The 22,847-nt window shown below is 45.3% G+C and overlaps 1 protein-coding gene across 3 annotated transcripts in view; it reads right to left on the minus strand.

Annotated features, from left to right (window-relative positions):
- The window catches only part of Ap1s3 (adaptor related protein complex 1 subunit sigma 3), a 59,828-nt gene extending 59,123 nt beyond the window's left edge, over positions 1 to 705 (minus strand). For all 3 annotated transcript variants that reach the window (XR_005974164.1, XM_041650147.1, XM_041650146.1), the window contains exon 1: positions 561 to 705. Coding sequence is in view for 2 of the 3 variants with exons in the window: in XM_041650147.1 (XP_041506081.1) it covers positions 561 to 563 (3 nt within the window). In the remaining variant the exon portion in view is untranslated. The remainder of the gene's footprint in view (positions 1 to 560) is intronic.
- Between the last annotated feature and the right edge of the window lie 22,142 nt (positions 706 to 22,847).

Genomic DNA, 22,847 nt, shown 5'->3' on the forward strand with positions numbered 1-22,847 from the left:
AGATGTGCTCCATGGGACCCCGCCCACCTCTCCAGCCACAAACCGGGGTTTCGTTTTTCTTCTTCATCTTTGCTAATTCCTCCAACTGCAGCAGCCTAGAAGGGTACTCTAGAAGAGTCTCGGAGAGTTCAAATGCCACCTCCTCAAAATGGGCCACCGATTCAAAAGTGACCTCTCTGCCCAGTTACTTGAGGCTTCTTCTCTCTCTGAGGAGTTATCTTTATTTCACCATTCCTTCACAGTCTCCTTCCCTCCGCATCCTTTCTTAAGAACGTAAGCACCTAGTCCCCTGCGACATCCCCAGCGCCTGGCTCGGACCAAGCCATCAGCAAAGGAGATTGAAATGAATGAAGCGGCGGTGCCCGGTGTCCGTGGAGCTCGCGGACGGGGGAGACCTGCACTGTCCGGGGCAGCCGGGCCAGTGTGTGACTCTAAGGTACCCGGAGTCAGGCTCGACGCGTGCCCCCTCCCTGCCGCACGTCCGGCCCTGGAGCCGCAGGTGTCACCCGGAGCGCGCACGGCACCGGCCAGCTCCACCAAGATGCACAGCCTGTACTCACCATGGTGGCCGCAGCCGCCCGGGTTGCGACAGCTGTGATCGCCCAGGATGCGACAGCCAGGGGAGAGCGTAGCAGCCACACCGGCTGACAGGTGAGGCGACAGCCTCAGACCATGGCTACTTCCCACAATGCCCTCGAACTGAAAGTTTGCAGACTCCACCCCGCGCCGGGCCGCTCCTCCCCCCCAGCTCCTCCCACACACCTTCCTCCCTGCTTCCTCTGCTCGCAGCACTCCTACTCCACCTCTTTACCGGCCTCCCGCTCCAGCTCCTCCTTCTTCCCTTTCTCACTCCCTCTCACTCACCTTTTCCTCCCCTTTGCTCAACCGCGCCCGCCCGACACCGTACCTCGCCCCGCCCCTCGCCACCGCGAGCCCCGCCCAGGGCGGTGCTTGCACCTGCGCGCGCACCTTCAGCGCCAGCGGCACCTGCAACCCTGACTTCTTTCCTGGTCTGGGGACGGCTCTCCTTGTCCCGCCGCCGGGATTTGTCCTTCGTGAATTAGACTAACATTCGTCGGATCGGCAGAGACCCCTTTACACCTAAGAAAAGTGTGGGAAACTGTCTGGCCCTACACCTCAGAAAGGGAGCAGTTCACACAGGTAGAAAAAGATGGAAATTTTTTACACACACGCACACAACACACACGAGTTTTGTTTTGCTTTTACCAAAGTAGCAATGCAAGAACATTCATAACCCTCTCCGCTTAAAGTTCTCAAGGAAGTTATGGTATTGAAACTTTTTTTGTTTTCCCTCCCCTTGATTTTTAAGCCTCGATTATTTGTGTTGTTTAAATTAAAAGATAATTATATTCTTTTCTCCCTTCAACTTCTCGCATGTGCCCCCCCCCCTGATTTCTTTCAAAATAACGACCTCTTTTTCTTTAGTTGTTATTGTTTGTATATGCCTAAATGAATAAATGCAACCTGCTCTGTTTAGTGTTACTCTCATGTGTATGGTCGGAGCTGACCACTTGGTATTGTTGGGTTATAATTAGGGAAGTTTTTAATCGCTACATTAAGAATCTCCTGGTCCCAGAGTTATAAGCAGAGATTTTAGCACAGATTAATTTGGGGAGAATAGATAGGCTTTGCCATATACCCAAAGAGAGACAATGACCCTTAAAAAGTTGACCTTTGTCTGCATGGCTCTCAGACCCACCATGAGTCAAGTGAAGTCCTTTGAAGGATCTCATTTTGAAGCTTTTACAGGATGTAGACCCCATCCAGGGACAGGAAAGCAAAAAGAACTCCTCTTGCTGGGCTCCTGAATTCCTGCCACACAAGTTTATTGTATTCACCCCTTGCCAGGCCCCGTGGAGGAGTCCTGGTGATGACTGAGGGTACACAGTTTGTCTTTCTGCCTGTCCTCACAGTCTCCAGTGGGACAATAGGTGACAGACAAGTTGCAGCAAAACCCTGGGAGAGCTAAAAAGCCTCTGACTTCTGCACTATTTAAACACAGATTAGCGACTGTAAATTGCCAGGAAATCAGGTAGACTAACCCCTGGGGAGGTGAAGGTTCAGACAAAGAAGTCAGAGCACTGATGAGAAAGATTTGTCCCAGACTGATCCCAAAGTCAGCCTCTGAGTTTGGAGTGCAGTGCCAGGGAGATCTGAGGGACAGGGAGGAACATGGGGACCAAGCTAAAGACACTCATGGGCAGCAGCCTCCAGCTCAAGTTCCCACAAAGCCCTCTGCCTCCAGGGTTCCAGTTGCTGTGTACTCTGACAATCTTTCAAAGTTGATGTCGTGACAGCTGCTGGGACGTGGAAGAATATTATTTGACAACAATTAAACACCCAGCGATGGTGTTTTGCCTGCTGAAAAAGAACAGAACTACAGAAAGTTTGCTTTCTAAATTCTTGCATTGCTTTCCTGTTGACTTTGGCTTCATCTAGCCGTAGTAACCTTCATGTCTGCTTCCACTGCGGCTCACTCCAGTGCAGGGTACAGTTCTGCACCGCTTGCCTTGCTGAGCCCATTGCAAAGCATCCCGTGCTTTCTGTTTTGGTAGGTTTTATCTATAATGAGGAAGAGGTGGAATTGCAAAAGAGCTTTAAAGCGAAAGAAATCTCAGTGAGTTAAGACTTAAGCCAAATACTCAAACAGGGGAAAGTTCCCTGAATGTGTGGCCCATGTTGGAAAGGGTGGGATTAGAAATTAACTTAAAAGTGAGTTGTATTCTTTGCCTTCCCTCTGACTCTGCTGAGATGGGCAGTGGACACTGTCTTGGGCTTCTGCTATCTAAAGGGCTTCCTTCCACATTCTCACAGCTTACAGAGTCACCCTAAGAGGAAGGCCTACCATGGGCTTCATATAGATTATCTCACCAGCCATCAAAATGAGAAATGTACCCACTGGACTATACATATGAATGTCCGAGTCTAAAGGGCAAGGCCCAAACGGCTGGTTCAGCTAGTGAGACACCAAAGTGAACAGGAGATAAAGGCATAGGAAGGCAGGCTGAGAGGCACCCAGCACTCAGCCATCAGGGACAGACAGTGTGCTCTTGGGTGACAGGCCACCACGCACAGTAACTTACAATTTCAGTCTGGCCTTCCTACACCGTCTTTTCTTCCCTCTCTCTCTCTTCCTTTCAGTACTAGGGATCCAGGACCTCACACATGTTAACAAGAGCTCATACACTGAGCTAAATCCTCAGCTTTCCTTTGTATTTTGAGAAATGGGGAAAATGAAGGACACGACTGCTCCTACCTTTGGTAGAGGAGAAGGATTTTTATAGGTAAAAAGGAGAACACAGCCAGAGTCATCTGGGAGAGTCCAGAAAGAATATGACCCTGAGCTGAGCCACGCGAAGAGAAGGGCTCCCCCGAGAGGAGCGAGCCTCTGACCAAGAGGTGTAACCTGGGCCAAGAGGTTGACATTTCCAAAATGGCTATGATTTACTGGATTATATAGGGCAGGGAAGCCCAGTACCTGGACTGGAGAAGTTTAGGGTCACCCAGCAAGCCACGGAGTAAAAACAAAAGAAAGATATATAGAATAAAGAAAGGTAAAAGCCCAGACGTGAGACAAAGTTAAAGAGTAGGGGGATAATTTAAGTTAGAAAAGCCAGCTAGAAACAAGGCAAGTTAAGCCAAGAATATTCATAAATAAAAACAAGTGTTCATGTATTTTTGGGAGCTGGGTGGCAGGCCCCCACCAAAAGTAAACAAAAATAAATAAATAAATAGCCCACAACTATAAAGTTTCTTTCCTGAGTTCCTGGCCCTAATAATGGACTGTAGCCTATGAATCAAATAAACCCTTGCCTCCCCAAGTTGCTTTTAATGATGGTGTTCATCACAGCAATAGAGACCTCACCAGGACACTGGTTTGTTCAGGATTACCTTGAACTCACTGTGATTCAGACAGGCCTTGATCTCAGGCCCCTGCCTCTACCTCCTGAGTTCCAGTGTTCTAACTGGCCTTGCTCTCACTTTAAGTCCTGGTTCTATATCAAGACCATCAACCGTCAGGTTCACTTAGGAAGGACTCAAAGTCGTAGTAGCTAGAGATGTTCTGCTGTTGCATGAGTCCCCAGTTAGGCCCCTAAGGTGCTTTGGAGTTCACAATCTGATGTATGAGCCTGAGGTTATTGTGTTATATGTTTTGGCTGAGGTTATTTTTTCGGCCTGTGCATAGGATTCAACACCTTACTTTAGATATCTACTTGAGGAGTTTCAATCATGAGATAATCACAGGAGCAGAGAGAGCGCAGTAGTAGATCAGCCCTGAGTTCACAGTCGGAGAGACAAACAAGGACGAGAGTGACAATGAAACAAAATAAGGGTCAATAAATCAAAGTTTTAGCACTTTAGAAACCGAGGGCCATTAAGCTAAACAGCAAAAGAAGCAAAGGAAAAGGCAACTTCAAAGGCCCCAGCCCTGCTGTTCTTTCTTCTCTGGCCTCCTATTAATGTCACAGGCAATCAGCATCTACAGAAGTCCCCTTGTGGTATCAAGGAATTCATCCGTCCACCATTTCTGGCCTTATGTGCTTTTGGGACTCTCTTGACTTCACACAGCAAGACAGTTGTTCTAAGTGGAAAACCCTACCCAATACATTTCTAGAGAACATGTTCAGAAACTGTTCAGTTAGAAGACATTAGAGGATCTGTGTAAAACTGGAAAATACATGCAGCTATTCAGTTAACACTGCACCTTTAATTCAACCTCCCAGAAATACTAGCTGCATTTACTACTTTTCCAGCCAGATCTGTGTTCTTTAGAGGAAGACTAGGAAGGGGAAAAAAAGAGTTTATTTTTAAATAGGTTTTAGTTTTGAGGTGGGGCCTTCCTGTGCAGCTCAGGCTATCTTTGAACTGTCAGTCCCCCTCCCTTGGCTTCCTAAACACTGGGATTGCAAGCAGTACCCCTGTGCCTAGCTAAGAGATTTCATTTTTTTAAATAAAAATGCAAGTCTTATTCCTATGGGTAAGTAAGGGTGCATCAAAGAAATCACTGAACTGGCCACTCCATGGTTAGGGAGAAAGTTTTTGTTGTGGGTAAGAAGGTGAGAGAAGAGAGAGAGAGGGAGTGGGGGGGGGGATGGTGCGGGAGAATTGTCTGTATTCTGTCAATCATGTATTTTAATAAAACGCTGATTGGCCAGGCAGGAAGTATAGGCGGGTCAACCAGACAGGAAATAGAGGCAGGGCGATAAGAACAGGATAATGCTGGAAAGGAGGAAGCCCATTCCCCCCATTCCAGCCCAGACCACTGAAAGGCAAGATGTAATCTGCCCAACTGAGAAAGGTACTGAGCCACATGGCTAACATAGATCAGAATAATGGGTTAATATAAGTGATAAGAGTTAGCAAGAAGCCTGAGTTAATGGTCCAATCAGTTTATAACCTAATGTAGACTCTCCGTGTGATTTTCTTTGGGGCTTGCTGGCTGTGGGGTACTGAGCAGGACAGATACCCCAACAAGCTAGCCTTCATGTTACAGAAAGAGAGAGAGAAAGAGAGAGAGAGAGAGAGAGAGAGAGAGAGATATCAGTCAGAGGCATCTGGAGAAGTCTAGAACAGAGAGGAAAAGCAGCAAACTGGACATGGCCAAGACTAGAGAAGTGGGGGGGTGGAAGACACAGGATATAAGGAGCATGAGTAGATGGGGGAAGGGATGCCTGTGATATCGAGCAGCATGGGAGGTTAGGGTAGACGAGGCGGTGAGAAAGGCCAGGAGGCTAGTGTAGACTTGGAAATGTTAACGGGTATGTGTGAATAGAGACTGAAATTGGCTAGAGGCTAGCATGGCTTTGATCTGTAACCACAGGCATAGCCATGGGAAGGGCTTTCTGGAAGACAGAAACCCATTTCATAGGTTCCTAAGGAATATTGTCTATGAACTTTTATCTCTCTAGCAGTGGTCCTTCTATACTCTAGCTTGAGCTGAACCAAGACTGACATTTTGGGGTTCCCTTTGCACCCAACGTTATGATTTAAAAGTGTCCTCTCCCAAATTTATGTTGAAACTTAACTCCCTGGTGGTAATAATAAGAGACAGGGTCTAAAGCCAGGCGCTGTGTTGCACACCTGCAATCCAAGCACTTAAGAGACCGAAGCAGGAGGATAGCACTGACTTTAAGGCCAGCCTGGGCTACATATTGAGTGTCAGGCTAGCTAGGACTACAGAGTAAGATCCTGTATCAACAAAACAAAGTAAAGAAGAAGTAGGATCTTGGGGTACAAAACTGAATCATAAGGACTCAGCCCTTATAAAAGAACTGGTGTGATCTAGATTAGGCCGCTTTTGTCCTTATGTCTCATCTGTCATATAAGGACACATCAGTCCACTCCACAGTAAGAACTATTCAAGGCTTTACCTTATAAAAGAGACTGAACCCTCACCAGACACCTTGTACTTCTGGAACTGTGAGAAATAAACTCCCAGTTTTTATTTGTCATATAGTCTTGGACTGTTGGGTGCAATGACCCAAGCAGACTGAAACACACACATGTACTGCCTCACATCCCACTGTTATATTTTTCTGTGTCACAGTTATTGAACAAATGTTTATTGGACATCTGCTCTACACTTAAACTGTGCTGGGTGCTCGATACAAAAGACAAAGTGGAAGGAGGAGACACGATCTCTCTCAAAGTACGTGATCAGAGACATCGAGATGGCTCAGGGGGTAAAGAAACTTCCTGCCAACCCTGATGACTTATGTTTGATCCTCAGGACCCGAGTAACAGAAGAAGAGAATGAACCTGGAATTTATCTAATGATCGTGACAATCTTTCCACAAGCGCATGCCCCACCACTAAGATAAACAAACAAGTAATAAAATTTGTAGATGAGTGTACAGCAGAATGCAGAAGACATGTGTTCAGCAAATAATCGCTTACATGAATGTGTAATTATCTCAAATACTCTGAAAGGCTAGGAGCAGATGCTATGCAGATTCATAATAAAGAAATTTCTTCCTGCTACTTGCTATTTATCTTTCCCACCAGCTCATCATCTTCCTGTAATTACTAGGTTGGGTTTGGGGACCCAACACACACATGAACTTTATAGGTGACAGGTGACCCAATCTATGTCAATCAGAAATTTGGCTTCCTACAGTAATAATTACTAATCCTCAAATAGGCACATGCCCACACTCCAGAAGCCCAAACTAACAAAATTAAATTCTGAGATATTTGAGGGGGAGGGGCTTTGTTTCTTCCTGTTAAGGTTGCGTATGAAAGGAAAAGCTGGTGTTGCTGTAGTTGTTAAAACAGAGGAAGAATTCACTTCTCAAAGGAGCTACCATCAAGAATATTAGGTCAGGTAGACTGGCACAGAACTATCAACATGCATACAAACACCAATGCAGTACTGTATCAGGAGACACAGAAAACAAAGACTCCTCCGAAAATTACTGATCCTACAAAATAGCATCTAGAGAGTGAGTTAGATAAAATCCCTGATAAAGAATGCAAAAAGGAGGATTATAAGTAGGTTTAAAGAAATCAAAAAAGAAAATAAGCTTCTGATTGAGGACACAAACAGCTGGATGAAATAAGGAAGGTCATACAAGATATGAAAGAAGAATTCAACAGAGATGGAAATATTGAATTAAATTCATTCTGGACAAAGGAAAGTACACGACAACAGAGAAATGTTTTGGAAGTGACTGGGGCAAGCAGGAGAAATTTGGTGTGTAGATGATCGAGATACATTATATACAAATATGTCACTAACAAAGAGTAAGCAAGATGTATTTTATAAAAAAGAATATTGGGTTAACTGGTAGATACATGATCAAGCCCCCAATGACATTTCCTGAGGCCTGGTTCAAGCCCCAAACTTGTTGGTTACCAGAATCAATTTGGTATATTGCTTGTTACCAATTTGATTCTGAACAGGAACTGGTCAGAAAATGTTCCCTGGAGGCAGAGACATGTCATCTGTGACCCAGAAGATGAAACAAAGCAAAAGGAAGCTATCAAAAGCTCACATGACAGAAAAGCCGCAGGAATGAGGTTTAGAAGTGCCGCTAAAGTATTATTTAGCAATCATTCTGTTTGGTATAGCTGGCAAGATGAACATAGGACACAGAAGGAATAGTGGATGAGAAGACATGGAGCCCCGGCTATGAGTTCTGAATGATTCCACTGAAAGGTGCTTTGGGAGCTTTGGAAGGGGAATTATAATGGATATTTTTTTCCATTTTATTTTCATTGTGAGAATTTCCTGTGGTCAATATCTAGTTTGAAAAATAATATTTAAAGGATATAAAATAGTCCATTCTTGGACTTTTCGTATCTGTTTTATTACTTAGCACAGAGATTAGTCCCAGTTTTATAAATGCTATGTGCAAATACTATAAACTGAAAAAAAAAAAAGCTTTGTAATTCCTGGAGTCTATGTTTTCAGAAATAAGGAAATTGTTCCCAGTGTTCATGGGGACTCACTTTAAGTTCCTGATCATGAAACTCAGTGGCCCGAGGCTCCCTGGCAACCTCGCCCCTCAGATTCTGATTCTCCCTGCTTTGAAGGACTGCTTCAGCATCTCCTCATCTTTCTTCCTTCTTCACATCTTTTGAGAAAGCAGAAGCAATCAAAGAGCACTTCCTAGTTCCTCTATCATCAAAGAGCACTTCCTAGTTCCTCCATCACCAAACACCCCAACCTCTGATCTTTCACATGCTGTCCCTATCACAATAATAAACCACCATTTGCACAAGCCCCCCTCAACCCCTACCCCGCCCCTCCGCCCCTACTGAGAGCAGTGTCGCTCTCTCCCTCACGTAGACAATGATCTAACTAGGCAATTTCCACTTTCATCATTTCCCCTGTCTGGGGATTGTTCAAACACACAGCAGTCCTCTTATCTTCTGAAAACAAGACATCTTTGGCCTCATCTTAACTTTAACAGACACCCTCACTCTGCTCCCCTCTACAACACCTCACCTTTACTTCCTGGCATTCTGCTCAACCCTCTCCCATGAGGTCCTCCATTCTGTGCCCATCCCTCCTCGATGGGCAACACGCACTCTTCACTTCATTCAGTCTGAACTGCTTCCTGCTTTCTCCAGGAAGCACCATTCTCCAGCTGGCACTGACTCCTTCTGCTTCCTCACTTGATCCTTTGCCTTTGTTAAAGCCTTTTTTACCATGCAAACCTCTAAGCCACACTAAGCACCAGCTGGATCTCTGACCTACTCCTGCCTTCCCCTTCATGGCACCTGCAGGAAGGTGGGATGTTGGAAACAAAGAAAAAGAAAACTTGTCCTAAGTTCTGCCCTTTTGACTTCAGACTCCATTCTACTACCTACAGGGTGAAAGAAAGTTTTCCAAGCCCTAGAGGAGCTGAGGACGTTCCAATGCTGACCAACCTTCTCCCTAAACCATAGAAATAGTTGTTAGGCAGTTTGAGTTCCCTAGAAACGCCATGGCTGTTCCTCACAACAGAGAGAACACATGAATCTGATTGAATCGACTGAAAAGTTTGCATTGTATGTTGATTGACATTGATGAACACTACAGGAAAGCCCCTAATCTTTGAATTCTGGTTGGTGAAAACTGTAATTGTATCTAGGCAACAATGTTTATGTCTTTAGTGCTTTAATACTTATTGCAACTGGCAACAATTCTTCCGGGTCACAGTTTAGCTCCTAGTCTGTTCTGCGGCCCTGACTGATGAACCCCCTCCACCTTTTCCCTTCTTTGTGGTGCCCTGCATTAAATCTTGCCTTGTGGTAACCTCTTGGGCCTGCTTGGGTTAATTCAGACCACAACAGAAAAATGGGTGTTCCAAAGCAGATGGTGCAGGTTTGGGTCTTTAAAGGACACAGAGGCCAGTCAAGTAATTAGACAAGCAGGATGTACCGAAGGATGTTGAGTCAAGATAAGCCTAGAAATAGTGGGGGAGCAAGTTAGGGGTTAGTATGACTGAAACAAAGCTGTGCTTAAGGTCAATTTAAGAAGATATTTGGCCATGGGGCAAAGGGACATAACAGTAGGATGAATTATTCAAACTATATCTCATGAAAATTTAGCTGTATCTTTAAAATTTGAGAAGCACCTAGTATTCAACTGGGAACAGAGATTCATCACACATGTATAACGTCATGTCTAAACACGCACGTTTATGTACACAAGCACTCACATGCCCGCCCATGGGTTTATAGCATCCTGCAGAGCTTGAGTTATGTCTGTACTGTCTCTAGAAATTAATCAGGGAAGGTAGCACACAAACTCTTGAGCAGGCTTTAATTTTTACATGAAGCATTTACAGTATGCTTTCTCTATGATCTGGGTTTATAGGAAAAGGGGTGCAAACCCCAGAGATAGAGCGATAGGGAGGACTAGCTGGGTCCTCAAGGAAGGTGACAGTCAGTAAGACAGATGCCACGGTTGGTCATTACCCAGCAGTTCGCCACGGTGGATGCGTTTCGGGGGAAAAACCAAGACAGATCATTTATAAGTGAGCTTTGTCCATGGCAGACAACCTAGCTTCATGCACACCTACCTCTGAGAGTGGCCTGGCTTCCCACATTTTCTAAGTCTAGACATTGTAGACCAGTAAGAGTGAGACATTATTAAACAATAGCGCAATAATTCTATGGCTACCTTTACCTTTGCATTAGAGGTTTAGTGGTATCTTAATCTAGCTGATACCTATATACTGGTGGTATTTTATCACACTATAAATGTTTGTCTTTAGACAAGAAAAAGTGTACGGCCAAAGGCAGATAGGGATCTCTGTCTTCTGGCCATTCCTGAAGCCTAATGAAGTTTTAGCAACAGTCTTCGGAATCTGCAAATAAACTCACCTGGAGTCATCAAACAGGACTTGTTGGGAAACAAACAGGTCTTCGCTTTAGAGCAGAGGCCATCGTGAGAGCCTGGTTAAAGACTAACTACAGTGAAGATAAGCAGGCCTCCTGAGAAGCAGCTACTGACTTCCTCATCTGTTTAATCTCATTGAGCACCAGCTACCTCGGGCATGCAGGCTGAAGGTTATCACCACTGCACGGAAAGGAACACACCGAGCCATGTGCCTGCGTGTGCATCTTAGGAATCAGCTGGCCGAAAGCCACAGAGAAAAACGCATCATGCCAGGGTCACGAGTGCTGAGACGTGGAGCCTCCGAGAGCAGGGGAGTATATTTGTGTGAGAGAGTCACTTTCGACTTCTCAATTCGGCGCTGGTCTTACTAGATCCTCCCTAGATCCTACTCTGCTCTGAAATCTGCTACCACGCCCTCCTCCCCCACCGGCCTCTTACTTTAGAATTCTGAATAGTCAAACAAGTGCCACCCCCTAGAAAGTCTCATAGCTACTGGGCAGTTGTAAAGACTACAGTTCAAAGTTGTAGGTGATATGGTTGAGTCTCCCAAGACATAGAAGATGCTGGGGCCAGACCTAGGAGTATGTAGGGGAAAGAGCCTCATACATACATAAAGGCCTTAAATTTGACATCAACCTTGTTGCCAGATTGGCATCTTACCTTGTCATGCTGCTGTGGAATGTTTTTTTGTTTGTTTGTTTGGGGGTTTGTTATTCGTTTTGACACAAAGTCTTGTGGTCTGTGCTGGCTTCAAATTCACAATCCCTCTGCATCAGTTCAAGTAGCTGACATTACAGGCATGTGCCTCCATAACTGGCTGGTCACGCTATAATTCAACGGCAAGCCGAACTGTCAGTCCCGGGAACACCCTTTGTTTTGGAAGCTTTCAAATCAATTCCCCTGGCGATCTTGCTGCACTACGAAGGCCAAGCACGAAGGGCAGAGTCACTGGGTAAATTCATGTGCTGGACAATGGACTGAACCTCAGGACAGTAGTTCAACATCTGGAGCAGAGTTGGAAGAAGGGCAGAACACATAGCCTCAAGTGACTTGGGACAGGGGAAAGGTTGAGAACAAATCCCTGCCCAAAACAATGGAGTGTCACAGACGTGTTCTGGCTCTGAGCTGGCCTCGCAGGAGGAGAGGTAGCCAGGGGGCTGCAGTGACCATTCAGTCTCTCTGACCAGCCAGGAGAGTCTCCTCATACGCAGAATAGACATAATAACTGTTGTGCTTTCCTGTCGCTTTAAGGGACAAGCCACGCCCACTTTCATTACCTCTGACCTGCCCACCGCCATCTTGGGCCCTTCCTTTTCTGCTTCCTTGACGTACATGCTTTTTATTATAAGGAAGACCTGGGAATGTTATGGTTTTGGTCCCTTTAAGAGACAAGCCACACCCATTCCCCTCCCCATCCACTGAGGCAGGCTGATCTTCAGCTTCCTGCCTGAGCTCGTTCTCTTTTCCATCTTCCTCTCGGAGAGGCAGCTTTGCTTCTGCCTCTCTCCCCACTTCTCTCTTCCCCCCTTCTCTGTCTCTTTCTCCTCTTCTCTCTCTCTCTCTCTCTCTCTCTCTCTCTGTCTCTCTGTCCCTCCCTTCACCCTTCCTCCTCCATAAGCCCCTGAATAAACATTCAACCTCACCCTGCATGTCGTGTCTATCCATGTTTCTGTCTTCTGCCCGCCCACCATGTGTCTCCCTGCCTGGAACCAGCCATTGCTCAGGGACCAGCAGCCTACTCTGCCTGGGGCCCACTGCCTGCTGCCACATGGCCTGCCACCACTGCTTTGGGACCAGCAGCTATCTCTGCCTGGGACTGGCTGCTCCCAGAGCCCGCTGCCTGCCACCACATGGCCCGCTGCCACCATTTGGGACTTCCAGCATTTCTGCTGCCTACTGCCACGGGGATCTTTAAAAAAGAACAACAATAACTCCTATGTGTCTGAAGGTGCTGGCAGCATTAACTATGTAGTCGGTACATAGTAATTACAGCTGTTACTACCAATAGCAGACATTCATTAGTGTGAGGCTGATGAAGAAGCACCCTTGCTTAACCACATCCTTCACCTCCCCCTTTTCTTCTTACACTGCTCATTACAGAGTTGAGACCGTCACAGATTTCTGTGTACATCTCTATCCCTCTTATATTTGGGGGAACTGAGACTCAGAATGGTCAAATACATGTCCATAATCCCCGCACTGAGGAAGCTGAAGCAGGAGGACAGTCACAAACTCAAAGCTGTGCCTTATAGTTCATTCAAGGACTGACAGCCTGGACAAGCATGTCTATCTCAAGCAAACAAATGGACAACAACAACAAAAGTCTTCTGATAGGTTGGGTATGACAGCTCACATCTGTAATTCAGTGCTCTGGAAGCTGAGGCAGGAGGATGGCAAATTTAAAAGGGCCTAGGTTACATGGTGTGACTGTATCTCAAAACAAAACCACACACACACACACACACAAAGAAGCAAATAATTTACATAGAGATGAGGCTTATTTTCACTTACTGCCTTGGAGATTCTAGTCTACGACCCAGTGGCCCTATTGATTTGGACCTCAAAGGAGAGGGTACATCACAGTGGACATAAGTAACTCAGAGTATGAGCAAAACTGAAAAGAGTCTGGGTCCCAAAATCCCTCCCAAGGGCATTCCTCCAGTGAACTAAGGGACTTAACTAAGCCCCATCTCCTAAGTCTTATAGTTCCTCCTAATAGACACACCCTGTGTCCTGTGCCTTTAATACATTTGTCCTTGAGGGACGTCCAATGCAGCAATCATAACACAAACCTTTGGTATCAGTGGGAGAGATCCTAGGCAGTAGAATTTTGTTTATCTTGTAGACTGACTCCAGGCCCTCACGCGCAAATGCTAGGCCTCAAGAGCACACCTCCAGTCCCTCGTGGGATATTCTAGAGAGATTCTTTAGATTCCAGTCCTGCATACTATATTCATATTCACACTTCTTTCTACATCTTGAGGCAAGGAGTTGATAACTCATGCATCGGTAAGAGTCTCCCTGACTACAACATGGAGCTCAAACACCCTGCTAAGGCTGAGGAAATTCCATGAGATCCCAGGCCTCTCTTCCCAGAACCAGTGGGCCTCAAACTTTGTTCTGTAGAGGATCACTGAGGGGACACTTCATGTCTTCACCACCCAGTCAACTATCCCAGTGGAGCACAGGTACAGTCAGTACAAAGGCTTCCGAAGAGGTGGCAGTGGCCTCGGATGACAGCAAAGCTGAGGTTTTGGTTTTGTCGGTAGTGTTGGCTCTGCCCTAGCTTCCTTATCTGTACCTGGAGGCAATAGCGGTGGCTGACTCAGTGTCCTCGTGAGAAGAAACCACAATGTACCTGGAAGGCACCTGCTAAGGTGCCCGTGTCTAGTACACGGGATAAAAGTTAACAGCTCTGCTTGGAACCACCTTGGGCAAAGCTCGGTTCTGCATCAGCACATGGCTCTCAATGGAACCAGTAGAAGAGCTCAGGTTTATACTTTCCTTCCCTACCTCATTCAGCAAGTGCCAGTGTGAGCTGGTTTTCAGTTCACCTTGTCCCAAATACTCAGCGACTTGCTTCCAGTCAGTCCCTGATACGAAGACCTGCCTGGGCTGAAAATACCAGATTCCAAGCAGAGGACACATTTCACTCTTACAGGTTAAGGAGTATAAGGAATTTGCTTTTTATAAATATGCTCCATTTATAATATGGCTGCAAGCTTTGGATTACTTGCTAGTTAATGAAGTTAATTATGAGACTACTAGACGTGGCTTCCTTGCTCATAGGAATCCGCTCACCATTATTTGTTACCTGTCTGAACCTGCTGAAGTTCTCTCTGGTCCCTTCTCTGGTCTAACGTGGTGCAAGACACATAGCACAGGTATGGACTGGGGCTGCTCCTTCCGCCTTACACATATGTATGATCTAGTGTTGGAGCCTATAGGCAGGCAGTACATAGTAGACATAGCATATCTGGAAGGCTGCTAAGGCCCAGAGTTGACACTGCCAGAGGCGGGGACAGGGAAGAATGGGAAACATACTTGACTGGATTCATGAAGAGATTCTGAAGAAGAGACATTTAGCCTAAAATCTGAAGCGGGCCAGCCAGGTGGGGTGTTGGGAGGGAGTACCTGAATAAAGGCAGGGAGGGAGGGCTGGAGCAGGGAAGGCTGCCAGTGCTACAGGGCCCAGCCTTATGGATTCTGGTAAGAAGCAGGGGTTTTGTAGGAAATGAACTTCTTATTTTCCTTTCCGAACAGCACTTAGGAACTGATTCCTTGGTCTGCTCTATCCTATCATTTCTCTTTTAATTCATTTGCAAATTAAAAACAAAAGGCCCCAGCCCTTGTGAGCAGGAACCCAGCCCACAACTCAATACATAGCACACGAAATCCTCTCCTCTTGGGAGGTGGCTATTGGGAGTTCTCTGCTCCTGAGGTGGCTATTGGGTGTGTCCTGCATTTTCCCTTGCTGCCATCCAGTCGTCGTTCAACAGTGCCCTGGATGGCCCTGCTTCACACCCACGCTTCCAGGCAAAATGCCAGCTGGATATTAGCTTAGAGTTGGATGTCCGATCAAATGAAGCCCAGTGTGGCGAAAACTGTGTTCCGCTTTGGTCTTCAATTTTAAAAACTGGGTTCTAAGAGTCATAGAGAGACTTAAAGACCAAGAATTAAAGACCAAGGTTTTTAGGTCAAAACATGGCAGTGGGGACATCTAGTGCCCATTATGAGTAATAGCTGCCAGTAAGAATCTTTTTCTTGCTGTTTTTCTTTGCTTTTTTTTTTTCTCCCTCACTTTCCTTCCTTTCTCTCCCCCTACTCCCTAACTCACTTTTCAATCTAAAGCAAGTAAAGCACTCTATGGGGGAAAATATTCTTTATGTACCATGACTACTCAAAAACACCTTCACTGACTCTGTGGAAATATATATATATATATATATATATATATATATATATATATATCCATCCTTCGGCACCTTTCCAAATCTGAGGAGCAGGATTCAGTGATCTCCTGGGGATGTCTGATGCCAGCCCCAGCTTGTACATTTCATTATGTCCAGGTCTCGTCACCACAGTTTCTCCGAGCCCGCGATACTGTGCCATCCTCACTGTGAGGCTGGGTCACTCTAATTACAGTGCAGGCTATTCTCAAATGAAAAGGCCTACAAAGAAAGATCGGCAGGGAATCATAGAGGAAAGATTCATACATGAAGCCCTGAGGGGTAATGTGGGCTTCTCAAACTCCATCCCTCAGGACTGGAAACCGAATCCGCGCTCCACTCAGTACTCTTCCTGCCTTGACTAGCTGTGGAGGACAAAGCCCTGATCCTATTGGAGAAATGCCTCTGAGGCTTTAAAGTGCTGGTCTGTCACAGTCTGGCACACAAAAGTAGACAAGATTTCCTCAGAGGTTACATGTGGCAGGCCATGCTGAAAGCTCATTGCATCTTTGCTACAGCTTTCTCTGCAGGTACGTTTTCTCCCAAGCTGACAGACAGGTAAAGACATGGTGCTCTGGTGAGTCAACCAGAACCCCAATCTTTGTGCACTCCCTTCTTCCCTGGTGCTATATAAGCTACAGCATTAGGACTCGGTGGGTGTATTCTGACTGGACCAAGACCCTTCTGAAGAAAGGCTCCAGATGGCTCTGGCACCTTGCTATGGTTTCTCAGCCCTGAAAGTTCTCAGCTTACAGCTCCTTTGTCCTTCCACTGTCCTTGGAGGGTCTCTCTCCCACTGTGCACTCTTGAGGATGTGTGGAGAGCAGCCTCTTTCAAACCTCAGTCTTGTTCAGTCTTCATGAGACCCCTTTTCAAGACACTAAATAATGGAACTCCCAGGGGCTGGGTCTGAGAACTCTTGCCTGGCACTGCTTAGAGTTGACCCCAGGGGAGCGCATCCTGTGCCCTTTCTAGGCAGTGAACGAGGAATTCAGATGGGGCCAGGCCATACATCTCACTGCCCCCACAGACACACACAGAGAGTGAGTTTGGCTCCCAGTCTCCCATCCTAGGCTCTGTTTTCTTCCATCTCCCCTCCGCAAAGCAACTTCAAGTCTCAAGCCTTCTCTGTCACTTCCGGGGGGCAGGTACACATTCTCTTTAACTTGAAAACAGCTAAAGCTGCTCCACGTGTTTTCTTCCTCCTTATGTTCCCGTTCTGCAGGTGACAAGAATGACCAGTGTCCACAGTGGGTGCATAACTTATACATGTTAACATAGCCAGCGACACTTTAAAGAGTTGAATCTGAAGCCAAAACTCAGGCTCAAGCTATTTCTACCCTATGCCAACCTGCAGGTGCTCCTTAACACTTCTTGGATAATTCTGCATCCCGGAATCCCCAAACTGAACAGAATGTATTTTGGAGTCAGAAAGAGGAGAAATTGAGGAATGCTTTGCTACCTGTGAAATGGGAATAAAAATAATTGCTGACTCAGGGCTTTCATGAAAGGATGGAACAGTCCAGGTAAGTGATTTAGCACTGGACTGGGGAAGGAATGACAAACCATAAGAGCAATCCCTGACCCCACCTCCTTCAACTCTGGACTCCGGTAACCCAACCCTGGGCCTCCTGTAAAAGAAGCAGTAATGTCAAGGCGATCAAAAATGCCGGGGTGGCAGCAGCATTGAGGGGAGAAACAGTGCCTACCTACCTCAGCGCCCATCCACACAGGCCTGACCTCAAATACGCAGCCTCAATTCGGGTGCTGACAGCAGATATTTGAGCAGCTTTGTGTCCAGACAGACTTGGGCTCAAATGAACAAGACCTACTACAATCACAGGCTGATGACATGTACTTTGAATAGAGAGATTACTTCAGCTCTGATTCAGTTTTTTGTTGTTGTTGTTGTTGTTGTGGTTTGGTTTGGTTTAGTTTGGTTTGGTTTTTTTCTAACTGCTTAAAATCAAACAGAGGAATTGCAAAGAGAAAACAGTACAAAGACTATAGAACATGGAACACATTCATGCATCCAGATGAATATCCTAACTCTGCCCCTGCTCAAGCCCAAGCTCTGAATAAAAAAGCAGCATACAAGAAGATGCATACTATCTGTTCCTTTATTCTTGGCATATAAAAAGCGATTCTATGGCAGCAGACAATTTCAACTTTATTTTTATGCAAATACAGTAAACTGGAAAGGAACATTCTTCCTAAAGTTTTTCTAAGACTATATTTACAAGTGAAAAAAGTTAAAAATTAAAAGATAAAAGACTGTTACTTAAATTTGCATTTCTAAAGGTTCTCTGGAATACTGTGTGGTTCACATCCTTCCCAGCTCCCGTTCTTCTAGCTGCACCGTTAATGCATTCCTGGGGATGCATGTGTAGATATGCGTGTAAGCAAAGCGGTCTCAATATCCATTCTCCTTCACACAGCTCCTCTTGAAGTCTTTCTAAAATTTCTAAAGGGGTCATATAAATAACGAAACATTTTACTCTCTAAGTATGAAATATGAACCAAGCACAATGACATACAAGTATGGCAATGTTATAATGAAACCTATTGTTTTGTATGTAAAGTTAATATTTAAAAAATAATTTTAAAACAATTAAAAGCATTTTTTTTTTATAAAAAGAACAGCTGGTGACCACATTTAGCTGACTTCCTAGATCAGAGGGTGACAAGACCAATTACACCTACCAGCAGAAGCCCTAGAGGGCTCAGGAGTCTGAGCTGGAGGCACTTGAGGGGACTAGGGTAGAGGTGAGGTTACAAAAGTGGGCAACAGAGTGGGACCGAGAGTCAGTGAGGCCTATGTAAAGCCTGGGACATGCACTCTGTCTTCAACTCTTTCTTTAATAGCTGCTATGTATGTCTGTCTTCCTTTGTTCTGTGGCACAAGAATGTAGATACTGTCCTCTAACCCCCATAGCAGCTGGTGTTGGTGGAGTTGGCTATGATAGATGAGCAGCGATTGGCCCTACCAACTCTCTTTTCTGTCTAGAGACAAGAAAACAGAGATTCTGTACATTTTTTTCTTTTCTTTTTTTGGTTTTTTCGAGACAGGGTTTCTCTGTGGTTTTGGAGCCTGTCCTGGAACTAGCTCTTGTAGACCAGGCTGGTCTCGAACTCACAGAGATCTGCCTGCCTCTGCCTCCCAAGTGCTGGGATTAAAGGCATGCGCCACCACCGCCCGGCTTTATCAGGAAATGTGAGGTGCCACTTTCTGATGCCCATCACTAACTCAGCCCCAGACAGATTTTGGGAAACTCTAGATTCACAGACCAGGACCACTGGGAGATGCCCCTGGAAGCAGCACAGCCAAATGTCCCCACAAAGTGCAGTGATGTTAGCGTCTTAGAACTATTTAGAAGTACAGGTTGATAGCCAGTGGTCTCCAGACACTGCAGGTGAGGCAGAAACAAGCAGGGATCCTGAGACGGCTGATGGGGAGGGAAGCAAAGACGAAGTCGCTCTCGGATTCTGCAGAAAGACAGCACGGGCTTTGTGTTTATGTAATTGGGACAGTAAAGCAAAGGGGCCTTGAACCTTCAAAGAATACAGGGAGTTCTTGGAAACGGCACATCTGAAAGTCGGGATGAAATGTTCCACAGGAAATTGTAACATGGAGCTGAAGAAACCATCCGGAAAACAGAATCGATGACAAGGTGATGGGAGCAGGAAATGAGAAAACTGAATGATCCATCACAGACCAAAGAACAGACAGAACAAAGAGAACACGTTGGAGACGCCACGAATGGAAGTAATTCAGGGAAATTTCCCAGAATTGAAAGACACAAATTGTTAAGACTGGGGATCCACTGAGTGCCTCCCGAGGAAAAGACGATTCATCTGAACACACTCCCTTGGCAGGTTCAGAATACTAAGGGCAATTTTTTATAGCAATTATACAATAAAACAAAATTTTGCTTGTTGGGCTGTCTGCTTGTGGTTTTTTGTTTGTTTTGGGGGTGTTTCGTTTTGTTCTGCCAGCTTGATACAAACCTAGGAACACCTGGAAAAATGGAATCTCAATTGAGGAGTTACCTCCATCAAAATGGCCTGTACGCAAGTCTATGTGGCATTTTCTTGATTTATTGATTGACACCATGGGTGGTACAAACCCTGACTTCCTTTCATGGTGGACTACAACTGTAAGCTAAAATGAATTCTTCTCCCTTCCACCAAGATTGCTTTTGGTCATGGTCTTTAATACAGCAATAAAATCCGAACGAGGATAAGAATAAAACAAAGGACTCAAAAGGGATTAGGCTCTTTATTTCAACATGAGAAACCAAAAGACAATCCTTCAGCATGTTGAGGAAGAAAAACATCCATCCTACGATAAGATAATCAAATTGCCATTGAGTACGAGTGAACAATAGTTTTCTGGTGACAGGTGTTGACAGGCGCTACCCTCCACCCCTTCAAAGCCATCGTCTGCGCCTCTCGTCCCTTCATAGAGGATTCCAGTGCTGCTCAGCTAGGAGATGATTCCTTGAGTTCAGAAATATGAATCAAGTTGTTTTCGCTTGTTTTTTGGTTTGTTTGTTTTTTGTTTGTTCAAGATAGTGTCTCACAGGGAATCCCTGGCTGATCTGACACTCACTATATAAACCAGGCTGGCCTCGAGCTCACAGAGATCAACCTGCCTCTGCCTCCAAGTACTGGGATTCCTGTCATGATTCACCACACCTGGCTTGGAATGAAGAACTTTTTTAAAAAAAAAATTTTTCTTTTGTTGATTTTTGTTAGTTTGAGACCAGTTTTCTCTACATAACAGCTTTGGCTGTCCTAGAACTCATTTTGTAGACCAAGCTAGACTCGAACAGAGATCTGCCTGCCTCTGCCTCCCGTGTGCTGGGATCAAAGGCGTGTGCCATCACGTCTGGAATGAAGATATCATAAAGGAATGTTTAAACCCCTCTGAACCAGTGTCCTAAGAAGTTGAAATTTCCCTAGGCATTTGTTGACTTTTCACAAGTTACGTTTGAAATGTGGCAGTTTTGACTGAAGATTGGTGTCAGAGGAGAGCCTGTCTCCCAAAGACGTTTCATTCTGAGAATGAGTCAGACTACCTTCAGTGAGGGACTGGAGCCTAGACAATGATAAGTCAATGATAGGCAAAACCACACCTCAGGCAGGTCTGCACAGTTATGCAAACTTCTTGTCCTCTATTTAAACCTCATATCAGGACCGTGAAGAGGGCTTGGAGCAGGTATCACTGGGCCTCTGTATTTGTTCCTTTTCCCAATGTGGTCAGCTCCGACTGGCACTGTTGGCTAGCCATGCCTAGCTCATGTGAACTGAAGTTTCCAGGAAAAAGCTATACCTCCAAGGTGATCCATCTACAAGGCTGATTAACTAATCACAACTCAATGATTGTGGAGAGTTTAGAATGTTGCAACACCAGAGCCAAGTTATCTCAGGCCATCTTCAGCCCTCTCAATAGCCATCTATTTCTTTCCTGTGCACACCCGACTTACCAGCTTTGTCATTAGTAGGTAAATCACTTGGAGTGTCCAAAGGCAGCACTTTCCTCTGGACTAGCTTAGCAAATGGCAAGCATCTGCTGACCAGTGGTGTTAGGCAGCAGCTAAGACTCTAACAGCCCTGTTCCTGCTCGGCCGCACCCGGCCTCTCCGATGTGGCCACCAGCGTCCCCTGGGAAGGATCTTGACTTTCCAGTCAAGTTTCTCTGTTGTGTTACTAGAAAAACTTGCTCAAATTTCTTCCACATTGAAACATGGAATTGTAACTTCCCCCAGGAATCTCTTGCCAGTGGAAGAGGAAGGCTGAAGCCCTGGTGTTAGCCTGAGAAGGAACTTGCCTCCCAGGAAGATGTCTCGGACTGTGCTGTCAGCTTGTAGACCACCATGGAGGAGCGGTATTGATGAGAAAGGCTCAGGGGGGGACAGAACCACACTGGAATTTTAGTTATAAATACTATATTTTATAATACTATATAATATATAAATACAATATATTTTATAATACAATATAAATACTGTATTTATAAATGGACCGCTTATTATATATACTCTTGCCCTCTATTTGAAACTTAACCTTGTGACAGGACCCCAACATGAACTTGAAGGGGTTGCTCTTTGTTCTTCCTCTTCCCAATGAGTCCACACTGAACAAACCTCTTTTCTCTGCTTTTTGCTGTTATTCACCTCTGTAATTTGTGGATGGCCAAGTTTGGGTTGCAGGGGCTGCCGAGACCCAGGCTTTGACCCTAAAATATTTATAAGATTCATCAGCCAGTTTAGGTAACACCTAATTTTCCTTCACCAAAAATGCCTGAGAAGATTACTTATCTATTTTCACTGAATTAACGCTCTTAAGGCCCCCGATGGTAGAAGAAAAGTAGGTGCGCTTTAAGACTTACTAGAAGCAGGCGAGCTGTCTTCTATGTTCTGGTAGGCTTCAATTTCCAGATACTAGGCGCAAACAGCAGGAAACATCTGTAATGATATTTTGCCTTATGAATGCCACTCACCTTTGGATCTGGCTGTGCCTTGGGAAGAGGTATAAACACATCAACCACCGCACACTTTGAACTTCCTCAGCACTCAGGAGGACATGGCAGACAGTTTACATCACGAGACTCAACCATATCTGAACTGATTGTAGGAGCACATAAGAAACTTCGTGATGAGCAAAAACATTTGTAAATATGCACTTGCATTTTCAACACAATTAGATGCTTAATTGGGTGCTGTCATTCATTAATACACTTAAACACAGGAAACACTAGACTTCTCTGAAGGCTGTCTTCATCTACTGCGTTTTGAAAATCTACAAAGTAAACTTTTGTCTTCTTATCTCCTCATTATGGAGTGAATGATTCAAATCCACAATCTATAATCTGCTTGATATTAGCAAGTAACAACTAAATGTTTTCTTAAACTTTTCTAAGGATCTGTGTTGCAAAAAACAGACTGTGATGGTCCATTTTCAATTTGAGGTTAGAGTTCACTGGAGTTAGAAGAGCAGGGTGCAGCAGGCACCTCCACTAAGTGGCAGCAGACGCTACTTGA

This window comes from Microtus oregoni, unplaced genomic scaffold, assembly GCF_018167655.1.
Source record: "Microtus oregoni isolate MIOR12 unplaced genomic scaffold, Mior012 000004F_ref0000308, whole genome shotgun sequence".
Classification (NCBI taxonomy): domain Eukaryota; kingdom Metazoa; phylum Chordata; class Mammalia; order Rodentia; family Cricetidae; genus Microtus; species Microtus oregoni.